This window comes from Dinoponera quadriceps, unplaced genomic scaffold, assembly GCF_001313825.1.
Source record: "Dinoponera quadriceps isolate SergipeBrazil2010 unplaced genomic scaffold, ASM131382v1 scaffold1850, whole genome shotgun sequence".
NCBI classification, from domain to species: domain Eukaryota; kingdom Metazoa; phylum Arthropoda; class Insecta; order Hymenoptera; family Formicidae; genus Dinoponera; species Dinoponera quadriceps.
In genome coordinates, this window is record NW_014556042.1 from 922,850 (window position 1) to 936,733 (window position 13,884).

At 43.9% G+C, this 13,884-nt stretch overlaps 1 protein-coding gene across 2 annotated transcripts in view; it reads right to left on the minus strand.

Moving 5' to 3' along the window:
• Positions 1 to 739: 739 nt before the first annotated feature.
• LOC106746483 (protein Wnt-6-like) overlaps positions 740 to 13,884 on the minus strand; it is a 120,821-nt gene continuing 107,676 nt past the window's right edge. For both annotated transcript variants that reach the window (XM_014623118.1, XM_014623117.1), the window contains 3 exons: positions 7,803 to 7,919; positions 7,174 to 7,373; positions 740 to 5,683 (listed from right to left, as the gene is read on the minus strand). In XM_014623118.1, the coding sequence (XP_014478604.1) occupies positions 5,222 to 5,683; positions 7,174 to 7,373; positions 7,803 to 7,919 (779 nt within the window). In that variant the 3' untranslated portion in view covers positions 740 to 5,221. The remainder of the gene's footprint in view (positions 5,684 to 7,173; positions 7,374 to 7,802; positions 7,920 to 13,884) is intronic.

Sequence of the window (13,884 nt, forward strand, 5' to 3'; positions counted from 1 at the left end):
TCGCCGTAAAACTATTTTACAAGAGATGGCAGCAGTCCTTTATTGCCCGTGAAACTCTCGTGTATAAGACCGAAATTACAGGTAAAAGCCTGTGTTCTACACGACGCGGTGATATACGGGGCCTCTCAATTCTCGGCGTTTCCTTAATTTATCCTTATTATCGCGTTCCCAGGCACGTGAGAACGAAGGGATAAACTTCTCGACTCGTTCTCGAGGACGTGTCGGGGCGTCCTTCGAGATTAAGTTTTTAGCGTCCTTCTCCCTCCCCCTCCCCGCCGAGCGAGTTTGACGGGAGATTTCGAAATATCCTATCCAAATAAGAGTTATAATTAAGGTAAGAGCAGGTAAACTAACCGAGTGCCCGCGCTAAAATAGAGAATGAAAACTGTTGACATAAACTTATGAAAAAGAAACCGAAACTCGAAAGGTAAACCTAATACGGAGAATTACTACCGCAAAAAAGGAAAAGGGTTAAAGCGTGAAACTTTTATGGATCTTTTTCAGCATACCTCCATTGTGCGATATAAATATCTTCTAAATACGTCGTGCGCGCGTCATCTCGGAAATATTTGAGAGATTATCGCGAGATAATCAAGGCATACAAGATATCCTCACTTACCTGTGATCTCAGGTTCATAACGACAAGGAAACGGGGATAAATCGGTCGCGGTGCCGGGTGAAACTGAAAACACGTCGTGATTCGCAATACACAATCGTCTATATATTTTTTATCCTTCCGTATCTTCGCCCTAATGGCTAAATCACACCTAGCGATTGCCGATTGAATTACGATCGGCGATTGGCGATTACTTTGCAGCCAATCAGAGCAAAACGGCTACCTATTGAGATTAATGGTTGTCATTTAGAAATGCTCTATTTTATAATCGTCAATCGCAATCCGGTCGGCAATCGCTAGGTGTGATTTGGCCTTAAGACTGCGCACGATCATCGCTCATCGGCGAACAAATCGACAAACCCTTAATCGTAACAGACGAGATTCGCGCGTGAACATAATTTTATTCGTATCTAACTCGTATCACGTGACAGCGCAAACTTCGATTACTCAGTCTTATGTATACAAAAGAGAGAAAGTTTTATGAAACGCGGTGAGACTCGAGGACCGATAAGGAGCGATTACTCGAGAAACGAAGGAACCTCGCGTGCGCCTCTCCGTTAGCGGGGCGCGGCGCACGCGTGGCCAAAGCGTCGATCGATCGAATCGCAACGTATGGCACAAAGCTTATGTCACGCGACGGCAAAAGCAACATACTTGGATATGCAAAGCCCGAGAGCGCAGTCCCCCGAGCCCCGGGAGAATTCGGGCTGTGTAATCGACGTTTCGTTTACGGAAGGAATTCGATTCGACGTGTAACGTGTAACGTCACGGTGGCGTATTTTCCTTGCCCATGACGTCAAATTGACCGTGGGGCTCGGGAAGTAGCATCGGCAGTCCGACCTGGAGGCGTTTCAAAAGCGGAGAAGCAATTCGCCGGACGTTACTATGCGAACGCCGGCGTGTCACGACCACGTCTGTTTGCGATGATGTCTATCTGTAGAACAACTAGACTGCTAACTCGGCCGAAATACACGGCTGAAAAACATATGTACAAATATCTCGCGCATTCGTCGTCTGTATACGCAGTATGTGCACGGAAAAAAAAAGCTCGGTTCCTGCAACAGGGAAAACACGTCAGTGACGAGAAGCGACATCTCGTCACCGCAGAATGCGAGAACATTCGCATTCTGTTGCACTAAAACTCGGTTCGGACGACTGAGAGCAGTTGACTGTGCAGAAACTTACTACAGGAATCTTTCTGATCCTACAATGGAGTTTTCGTTTGGTCCCCAGGCAACGGAAAATTCAATTGTCCCAACGGAATGGTTTTCTCCGTGTGACAGTCATTTTCCGATTGGTTGAATGTCATGTATGTGCCGGTACACGGAGAAAAATAATTCGCTGGTTCAGCGAATTTTGTGTGAAACAAAATCCGTCAGTTACTATGTGGACAGCGATAAACGATTTATTAAGAATACTAATCGCCATTCGCTGGATTATTTTGTTGAATCTACAAATGATTTCGCTGTAAGAACAAGTTAGTAAACGTAGAAAAACCATCTTGTTCTAACAGCAAATTAACGTGTCCAAATTCACTAGGTAGAATATTTTCTATCTTGGCGACAAAACTGTTTCTGCTCTAATTACAAATAATTCGCTTATTTGGCTTTGCTGACTAAATTTTATCACTGTTTCGACGAATATGCAGTAGCAACGGTGTTTTCACTAGCAAAATTATTTTTCCCTGTAGGCACACATAGATACATCGACTTACAACGACGATAAGATATACATGTTCGTTATTCCACGCATGTCATAATACACAATTTCTGGTGTGTTCACTTTTCCGCTCGCGAACAAAGAAGCTAGCAATCTAGGTATTCCATAGATATCCATGATTACGACACCTAGCGACGGGTACGCTTTATATAAATTCATCATACGACTTATACGTACGTCTTAAAGTGTATTACGAGCATTGGAGATACGTGGAAAGCTTCGACACCCGAATTAATGAAATTAATCGCCCCGCGCGCGACGTAGGCGATACTGATAATAACTATCCTACATAGCCGGGGATCGGTTTTACGTAGCAGAAAGGAAAGCGATTAGCTCGCCCCAAATTCCGCCCCGGTACGATTCGTTCGCGTTGAGACACATCCAAAATTGACCGCACATCCGCTCTTAAGAAATAAATATAAAAAATAGATTCTTCCCTTACTACAATTTTCGTCGACAAGATCTCTCGCTGCTGTCTTACCGATTGTCGAAAATAGCTGCCTGGGCTAATGATACGCATAGCCGATTAGAAGAAAATATATTCAGGCCAAACTGTCGTTACGTTACTCTTTTCATCCGCGCCATTATTAGTCGAGGAGACCTCGAGACACCCAGAATCGGCCTGATCATCGTAATAGTAAAAACCTTCGACTACAAACCCGCAGACTGCTGACACCGAGCCGTAAGATTTTCACTAACTCTGACAGAATAACATGTTAGGTCTGCGAGGCCTGCACGCGTTTTTTTTTCGCCTATTCCACGTTTTTTTATGCAAGATACTACTTCCCATTTCTATTCTTCTATTACTCGGGAAAAAAAGTTGGGTTCATGTGACCACCGCTATCATCAGCTTGATCCAATGAGATAATTGGTTTCCCAGCGGCAACCGGTTTACAAAGGCAATAAATAAAGAATGGCGATAAACTTAATAATTCATAAAAGATCAAGATGCAAAAGCCACAATTTTTACCATTTGTTTTTTGCGATGTAGGCCTGAGAGATCTATAATGTTATTTCAGCGTCAAGACCGCGGCCGTTAACGGCGTAAAGTACGCAATAAAACGTAAGCGGTAAATTTATCGACCAACCACAGTTGATTATTCTTAGACCGTAAAAATCCAATTGGCCAATTAGCTTATTGCTTCTTTCTTACTGCATACTTCACGCCATTGTAGAATATGGTCTTTATTCTCAGGGTTAAACTTCACATTTAATGGGCTTAATTTTTACAGGACTTCGACGGGACTTCTCGGTTCGGAGCTAGAATCGCACACATGCTACGTTTTCCATCGTTAATATTAGACGCCAAGGCTGCGTGTAGGTCTTACGCAGTCGCTAATAACTCGTAGCCGTACAAGCAATCAGAGACACGAGAGCTGTCTCGTTAAACGCGACGAATCGCGTACGGTCGCATCGCGCGACCCGCGTCTGACTTGGCTCGCGCATGCACTACTGACGACTGTCCTCGATCCCGCTTCTCGCGCGCGTCAGAGCGCGCGATAAATGTTCCTCGGAGATCTTGTGTATCTCTATCAGTAACCTAGACCTAGTCTAGACGCGTGCACTCGCGAGAAAATCGTAAATCACATGTCGCCCGAACACTCGTCGTCGAATATCCTATACGATCAAGCCGTATCCTAGACATTGATATATTATACACAGAGACGTTATTATACGGATGGATATGCGTTGTCCCGGAAAAAAATGTTCCGAAGTGCGAGAAGAGGGACAATTTCGCGAAAAGTCACAATCCCGAAAACTGGAGTACCTCGATGATCTCTCGAAATACAATTTTGCTGAAACACTGAAAGCATGCAATTTTTCCGAAAACTCGATAATCTCCCGAAATATTGGAAGCATAAAGTTGCTTTACAAAGTTATGTAATAGTAAGACATACAATATGTAAAACATACAAGACACAATACGTATAATGTGACAGTTAATGTGAAGTTTTCTCCGAATGTCGATGGCGTAATCAATATTGTTGGTGTATGATGACGGCTGTTATTTTAAATCAGCAGCTGAATCGTTCCGTCGGTAGAAAATCAATATTGATACTGACAATCGAAGAGCGATCCCCCGAACAAGGAGCAGTAAAAAGATAGTAGCACACGAACCATGAAAGGAATTTACGACCGTGCAAATTGTAAGTGCATCATCTCATACTCAGTTCTTGGGATTGTAACTTTTCGGAAAATGATTCCTCTTCTCAAGTTTCAAGACTTGGACTTTGCGGGACAACGTATGTCCACTATTATACGTAGCAGAACATTATACTTGATTACAATCGACGATCAAACGCGCTTTACGCACGCCAGTCGATACACCGAGAGAAATTATTTCCGATCTCAACTATACCCTTTTTATGGTTTTAACTGCAAAAATAATAGCAGCATGTAAGGTTATTATCACTGACACTATAGTGATACTTACTAGAAAAATGCTTCTCCGACTATAATTCGTTCGCTATGATGATATAGTTGCAAACATCATATATTTTTCTCTCAGTGTACGCGTGGGTACATATCGAACGAACCTAACTGTTACAACAAGTAGAGGAAATAACAACGTTACATATCACATAGAGATACCGATAATGTCGAACGAATAAATGAGAACGTCGATCGCGGATTACTCCTCCTTGTCGTCAAATGAATACGCGTGTTTTCAGCAATCGAGCTTCTCACCCTTCAGCCACTTCGATCATCGCCTTCGTCCGTAACGTGTCATTTGCGCAAGAAAGAATACCGATCGTTTCTCCCGGCATTATCCACCCTCGAACGCTCACAGAGATCCACCGATCGCGCGTGAATCCGCTCCTCGACGCTGTCGCGACGTTGTGCACATCGATACCCTGAAAGTTCGGCCACTTACGCGTCATCGTGTTAACGGCAACTGTGGACGGTCTTCTTGACGAGGCACGTGTTGCACGTGACCTCGCAGCACCAGTGGAACCTGCAGCCGCAGTTGACCTTCTCCTTGACGATTCTCGTGTCGTAGCCTCTGCCGCAGCAGAGGAGCTCACAGCCGTCGACCCCGGGACTAGTCGCGTTGCATTGGCGACCGGCCGTGCCCAACGAGCCGGTCTTCCGGTTCGCCTTGCAGAAGTCCGGCGAGTCCTCGCTGTAGATAAGGTCGAATCTGCCGGGCGGCTTGATCGTGGGACCCTCGGTGATGAAGCTGTGGCCGTCGTTACTGGGAATGACCTTGGCCGCGCCGTCGAAGGACTCCTTCAGGCGGTTGCCGACCTCTCGGAACGGCGGCATCTTGCGCCAACAAGTGCGCACCGTGCACGAGCCCGAGAGCCCGTGGCACTTGCACTCGGTCCGCATGAAGTTTCGTACGGCCTGAGGAGCGAATGCAAATAACGCGTCGGCCGGCACTGTACTCTCCTGACTTCGCCGCTCTGACGGAACGACTTGGCAATGCACGGAAATAGAGCCGGGTTGAGGAAGAAGGTTAAGAAGACCGGCGGTAGGGTATCCTACAGCGCGTTCTCTCGTCATCGATGTGAATCTGATCTCGTCCGTCGTTACGATAATGTAGGAATCGTGGGCTTCCAAATCGCAAACATGAAGTGGAGACGAACGATTTATGTGCGATTCTCGGTTGTTCAAGTACTTACAAGCGATGAAACGCGAGTATTCCGTTGCGTTAACACTTAGACTGCCCAGCTGGCTTCGATTAAAACCTACGGGGCCCGAAGTTGCAATGCGCGCAATCGTATACAGAAGGAGAAGTGCTTAATTCAAGTAAATAATTACTCCAGTATTCCTTAACAAATGTTTACTCGGATCAAGTAAACGTAATTACTTGACCGAAATAAAATATTTTCTAAGTAAGTTATCTAAGCCAAATATTTACTTCATCCTAGTAATATTTACTTAATCCAAGTAATAATATTGTTACGCTCGCGCGGAGAAATAAAACGAGACAACGTTAAAAAGGAAACAACTTCAACTATGTTTGCTATTCACAAGGAAGCACGCGTAACTCGCAGGCTCAAGCTCTCTCTTTCGTTAAAGACCGTCGCGCACGTCACGACGACTCGACCGCCCCAGAGAGAAATCTCTCTAACCCGTTGTTTATCCGTCAACGCTGATCATCTGTTGTTTACGACTCGTTGCCAAGAGAATCAGCTGTATGTTCAGGGCGCTAAAAGCGCGGGCATCAAGACACGGGCGTAACAATATGTTAAGGAATATTGGAGTAATTATTTATTTGAATCTAGCACTTTTTTCTGTATATACATAATCAGTAAATACAGGTAAATTATATGTCCAGTGAAAGAACAATGATATCTATATCTATTTCTACCCTTCCACATGAATTTCGTATCTCACATGTCATCAAATGTAAATGCTCTTGTAAAACTGATATAATAATAATCATAATTATTGAATAGATTGCTCACTAAAATATCGCGAAAAATACATGTAAGTTTGATTATCTTATAATAAATATATAAAGTTAATTTTTTATTTTTTACATTACTATACATTACATCACCATATATTACTTTATATTACAAATAACATTTTATTGTTTTCATTCAATATACCTCTATAAATAATTCATAAAACTATTCTCATATCAATTATTAAAACCGTCATTCATGTATGGGCGACGTGGCAGTCTAAGTGTTATAGATATAACTAGACACGATTATAAGAATGGCGCATGATATGTTTATGGAATTGCACAGTTATACGATCCAGATCTCAAAAGAACCAATTTCTTACCATTGCCGAGCAAGATAAAATGGGAGAAACGATCACAGTCGGGTGAAAAATCGCCCAAATTGTCCAAGGTATAATAAATACAATAAACGACTTACCAGTCGGCCAGCGTCGTTGTTGTGAAGCTTCACCAGTGTCTTGATATCGCTTCGCTTTCGATAAGGCGCATCCATGAAGTCCCGCGACTTCTTGAAGCCGAAGTTCACGTTATCGCCGCATCCTCCCCATTCCCAGTCTCCCTCGGTTGGCAAACTTTTCTTCGCTTCGGCCGTGCGCGCGAATTTCGCCAAACGATTACCTGCAGGAATCACCATTTCCCCCCATTCCCGAGCTTAATCGCGAGAAGCTCGACGATATCGCGCGTGAAGTCCGCGATACTTCGATGTGAAGTAATGCTAATTCACGCAGTTTTCCAAGAAAATCGTGAGGATGATAAGACGCAAGAGTTTTTTCCCCAAAAATATAGACGCAAAACATACCGCTAATTATAATATTACTCATAATTAAAATAAGAATAGAAATTTCTCTCAATGTTCGAGAACGACGAATTTCGATCCTTCCCTGATGATCTTTCTCGGAAAGCGACAACATTTCGGAAGTATCGCGCTCTTAAAAGCCTCGCTATAGATACAGATTACTATAGGTCCGCTCCGATGCGAAATTGATGAGAGCCGGAATCGAGACGCGCGGATTAAATCGCGAAAAAAGGAGGGAAGCAAGCTTTTACCCTTCGTCATCTTATCGCAGGAGCATTCCATGAGGTCACCCATAGTGCAGGCTCTGGTAACCGCATAAGTAACTCCGGCGGCGGTGATGGCGTTCACGAAACCCGTCTCCCGCGTATCTGAAAGCACACGGCGGGGAATCCGGGATCAATTAATGGACTATTACCGTGGTAGCGTGGTCCGCGACGTAAATCACCGATCGCGAAACAAGAAGAGGCGCGTCCGGCGCGCATATGCGCGCGGTAAAGCGAGGGACGGCGGGCGGAAAAAAAGAATCGGCAAGAATCTTGCCAGAGTCCGTCGCACGCAGTCTCAAAGAGGTCTCGGAGAGGATGCCGGGCAGATAAGGAGCAACGTCGGCGAGGGTCAGGCGGGAGGGTTAGGTTGAAGAAGGTCGCGCAATCAGATCGCTCGGGAAACAAATCGGATTACGCGTCGACCGGCAAATAAGACAATTTCGGGCCTTCCCGTGTGCGTGCGTGCGTGCTTACTTGCGTACGTGCCGGACTCCTGAGATACATTAATTAATGACGCCGTTCTATAGACGCGAAGGGCCCGTCCAAAGATACTGCAGGATCGCGTACAGTTCTATTTTTAGTTGTGTAATTACATATTATATCAATGCACGCTGCGTATCGATATATAATATATGATTAAATTATATTGCTTACAGAAAATAGGATTGGTTGAATTAAGGGAATAAGGTTCAGTGTCGCGTTTTCAGAGGCGCATCAAGGCGCTCATAAATTTAATATTTATCGGGCAAAATTACATTTTTATATCTTTTTCCTATTAATTTTATCTAAGTAATAAATGTCAATTTGAAACGAAGTTGAGATAAATATATGCGCACGATGTTACAAATATGAAAATATTATTATTTCGCATTTTTTTCAATAATTCTATATTGATGTGTCAGTTGATTTAATAGGTATGCACAGGTTACAGAGAAATGTATATAAGTAATGTGCACATGTATTTTGGGCATTATTATAAATTATGAGCATTACATCGTTACATTTTTGGAACGAAACAATCAATAATTTTGAAGTTTGTATATAATGTCCGCATATTATATTCTTTAACATTATAACAGTTTCTCACGGAAATCTTATTTTTAGTTTAGAAGATATTAAAAGCAGAATTTAAAAGCGGCATAGTTGAAGGGAACAGAATTTCTGATCCTAAAAAACCGAATTTAATTCATACGAACTAGACATTTTATTTCCTTCAATGAAAACGCGTTTAAGTTCGTTTGTTGTCACGTTACATCAACCAATCATCTTTCTTCTCCGTGCGTACATAGTATTACGGACTTGCAAAAGTTCGTCGAACATTTAGGTGTGTTTCTTTCATTACACGTTACACTCAATCAAATCTGTCACGAATATTCATTACTGCCTGCCACCTTCCAGGTAATTATCTGATTCCACTTCTACAAAACGATTTGTCTTTCGAGCCGATGAAATCATCGGCGATCCCACGAACTTTCGCAAGCCTCTAATGATATCTCTTGATATAGTTGTGCTAGCTGTAACGTAAACGCGCAGGATACACACACGTTGTACATTGATTTACCACTTTCTCCTCACTGCTTACTTTGTATCTGCCAGCGGCGTTATAGTCCTAGAAACATTTGAGTAACCTCTCTCGACGAACGCTCACGGAGTTCTACAGAGATCGTTACTCTGGCCGAATGATCTAGGTCAGTTAATCCGTAGAGGCAGATCCGATTACGACAGCGTTCAGCCGTGAACGAGTTATATAGATCGGTACTGTCCACTCCTACGGTCCGTTGCGAGAGAGATCTACGCGCATCGTTATTCAGCCGTCGTGTACACGAGATAAACGCGCGATGGAAGATGTAATTTGACATTAGACACGGTGCACACACCGGTAGTTGCTTATGTGGCGAAATAAAGGCCGGTGTATGCCAATTAACCGTTGCGGCGGCACGCGATTAATGCTTCTTCGGGCGCTTTTCCGCGAACGTGAGAAATCCCTGAGCGCGCAACGTGCGAGCGCACTCGCGAAAATCCACTCCTGAGATAGGCGTGTGAATTCTACATTGTCGTTTCTTTATTTGAGGAAAGAATTTAGGGATCAGTGGCGCGCGGTTAGCGTGCTAATCCGGTGTTTGAGAAGCATCATGATGATTTCTTCCTTCTTTCATGAGGAAAGAAAATTCCACGGTTACATCGAAAGGATTCGGGAATTTTTTTAGAGTAAAGGAGAAGACGCACGGATAGAGAATTAAAAGTAAAATCGAGAGTTAGAAGTGAAAGTTGAGAGATAAATTTGTGCCAAAATTTCTTTCTCGTCATCCTGTTGCCTGGTACTAAAATAAAAAAAATAAAAATATTAATTAAAAATGGAATATTCACGTTGGGTGTGTGAAAGGAAATCGTCGTATTCGACGAACCATATTTAATTATATTGAATTGTTTAATATCGGATAGGAAAAGTAAATGTTGCTTCGTAATGAAACCTTGCGATATCAATAGCTTTCCCCGGCGATTCTCTCGGCGATTCCGAAAACGAAGAATCAAGATCGGCGATTCTGGGGTGTGCCGTGCCGACCCTATCCCTTTAAATCACTCGAATCACCTTGAGTCCGTACGCACCCTTCGCCTAAGATATCGAATTGCAAATTCCATCTTGTAGTTCCGTGAGATGTGGGTGGCGCCGATCACAAACGGACCGTACGAAAAGATGGGCTCGGATGAAAGGGGTATCGTCAATGTCGAAGGTCTTGGGAGCAGACGCCCATCCGCGGGTCCCACAATTCGGGTCCACGGTTGTCTGGCCGCGCTGGGTGGACCCGCGGGGATCCACGGAGCCGGCGCGGCTCCTCGTCTGTATTCGGTTTCACCTGCCACGTCTCCACTCAATCATTAAGCGGACAATGCGCGCGACGCGCGGCTTCACCTTCCCCTCCCCCTTTATGAGACGGAAGATCGCTACCGCACCCGCTCGTCGCCCATTGTCTCTAGGTCCTATATGCATCCGGTTCTTGCAAAACCAACGAGCGACCAGCGTTCAACTACCTTTCCATTTCCGCATTCTGTACGTGTGTTTCACGTTCCCTCGGCTTTTTGAGGGAGATCAGTACTTCGAATTATTTCGTGTCACTGTTAACTTTTTGCGCTTTACGTGGATGTCACAGCGGCGTCATTCGAAATTTCTTATAAACTCGAAAAATACACAGAACTCGAGAGACATCGCTCTATGACGCCCCTACCGGATTTCAAATCGATCTTAAGATTAACTGTGGCTAGCTCTTAGATTGAAATTTGAAACCTGAAAGGCGCAGTGTCACGGTTTTAGATTTAAACTTAAAGCCTGAAAGGCGCTGTTATTCGAGTTTTATACAAAATTTTGGAAAATTTTAAAAAATGGCGCTGTCACACAGAAAAAAAATGCTAGATTCAAACAAAGGTAATTATTTGTTTTTCCAACTTCTTGAATCAAGTAATATCTTCATCAATTTAAGTGTACATTAATAGTTTGTAGAATTACCTACTTGAACGCCTTGTAATACCTTGATTTATAAATGAATTACTGAATATGAGTGTAAGACGGTTCGAAGGAAATATCATATTGTAATCAATAATATGTTTATTTCTGATAAATATTTGCTAAAAAGTATTAGAGTAATCATTCTAAATTGATCAAATAAATATTACTTGAACAGTAACGCTTTGTTTCAATATACGTTCTCAGAGCGCATAGGATTAATATATTGATTGATAAATTGCGTCCAAGCGTTGGAGCGGCACGTTTCCTTTCTTTTATTATTTTGATCGCGATATAAAATGAAATTCTAATCTAATTGTACCGTCATACCTTACAAGCCTCAAGGAACGAGTCAAATCGATGGCGCAGAATTTAAATGCGAGCGAATTTCAGTGCGTCTTCTCGTCGGACTAACGACGAGGGGCGCCGCCATTCTCAGCCTCGTTGTGAACGGCACATCCGTCGAAAAATAAGATCGTCTCTCGCGGATCTCGAATCGCGCGCGCCGATATGATCTCCGCCGACGCCGACAACACGCGCCGGGATTAACTCATAACGTGGAATGTCCGCCCAATTACGGATTCCAGCGAAAAGGGGAAAAGAAAGACCGGCAGGCGGCGTGAATATCGAGCGGAACGATGCGATGCGATCGCATCTCGTCCTTTTCAGAAACTCGATGCGCGCTGTCTTCTGTCAATTATCCCGATATAAACAGCGACGATCGATAATATCAATCGTCGCGCCGCGGCCACGAGACGCGCTATTTCGATCCTCTCCTTCGCCATTTACCATTTCGTCATTTTCGTTCTCTCGCGCGCATAGTGTCTCACAGACTCATCGGAATCGACGTCTCATCTCCTCGAAAATTTCTCCCTTAAAAATATTCCGGTTCTGAAAGTTCCGCTTTTTTTTTTTTTCATTTACGTAAGAAATTTCTACGAAGGAAACTTTTAATTTCCGAACGGAAGTCGATCAAACGTGAAAAACCAGTTATCGCTTTTCGTAAAGCACTCGATATTAAATGCCGAATCTAACGACTCTGATGAAAGTTCGTCTTTAGAAACCTGTGTTCAGGCGCAAGTCGATAGGACCACGGTCGATTCATATTGCCGAAGGTAAGGAAGATAGAAAGGCGAGGAAGATCGAGTGAAAAGAAAGAAAGTGCGTACACGTGTGTCGAGGGTAGAAGCGGAGCAAGCCGGGCGGGAGACCCACGGAGGTGAGGCGTGAGCGGTCCTCCAGGGTGGAGGACCTGCTGCACCGCGATGTTGGGAAGGGGTTATACGCGTTAAGCCTGGTTCTCCGTGGTTCCCATGGATTCCAGGCGGGTATCTTCAGCGCGGATCGACAGCGCGGATGGAACGGGAGGAGGACGCGGGCTTGGCGAACGGTAAGGGNCGCGTATCTTCTGATGCATCGCCTCACCTTTCAGTGCGTATTTAAACGATACGATAGTTTTATACGAGCGATCTGATATCTCTCGGGCTTCGAGAGCGAGAGAGGCGGGCCCTCGGCTAGCTCTCTCTCTCTCTCTTCGCTCTCTCCTCTCTCGGTGGCTCCTGGCGGCGGCGGCTCGTCGCTTCTCCTTCCACGGCCGATCGATCGCTCGCCCGTTCTATCTCGTTCCGGCTCCAACCACCGCTCGAACCGGCACACCGGCCCTTTAACATGACGGAAGCATCGAGCCCTCTCGAGCTCACGCGGCCGGATCGTTTACGAAAGGAGTCCCGTCCGCGTTATTCTTCTCCTTTTTTTCTTCGCAGCCTTCTCCGGGCGCCGTTGACATTCTGGATCTTGGCTCCGAATGAGCTCCCGAGGAAGTCGAGAGAAAGTAATGGGGAAACTTCGCGAAGTGATCGCGATCGAGACGGTTTTTCCGATTAGCGTCGTAAGTGATTTTGATTTTATCGCGGGATGTTGGTAACTCGGCCTTTCGCTCGTGTTGGAATAGTGGTCTCACTTCGCCCCGCGTCACAAGTAAAATTCGGGACATCGTTTAATATAATAACAGATTTACTTAAATTTAAACTCTTTTATTTAATTTTATCTTAAATAGAATAAATAATTGTGTGCTTTCATGAAAAGTGTCCATGAAACGGGAGATTCCAGAAAATATATATTTTCATTTGAAAACAAATTTTCTTTCAGTGTAAAAATATATATCTTGTTATAAGTGAATACGTTAATAATACCCACCATATAAATATTGTTTATTTCTTCAATAATTTTTCTCTCGGTGCAAAAATGCGAATTACTACGAATACCGATAATTACGATGACTTTACAAACGTTCTTCTGACCTCTGCCGAATGCGAAGAATTAGCCGAATCGGTTTGTATTTCAACACACTGCGGTCTGATTGTTTAATTGCTAACCTTTAGTTTGATAGTAAAATGTTATGCCTTATATATGTTCGAAATTGGCTAATAATTACATGCATTCTGAGAAGTATCGCCATTTTGATTTAGAATCATGATTAACTATTACAATTAAATTGTGTGTCGAATAACAGCTGCTTTTGAATGATGACAATGCGAAGGCGAGAAATCTCGCGGCTCGTCCGCTACG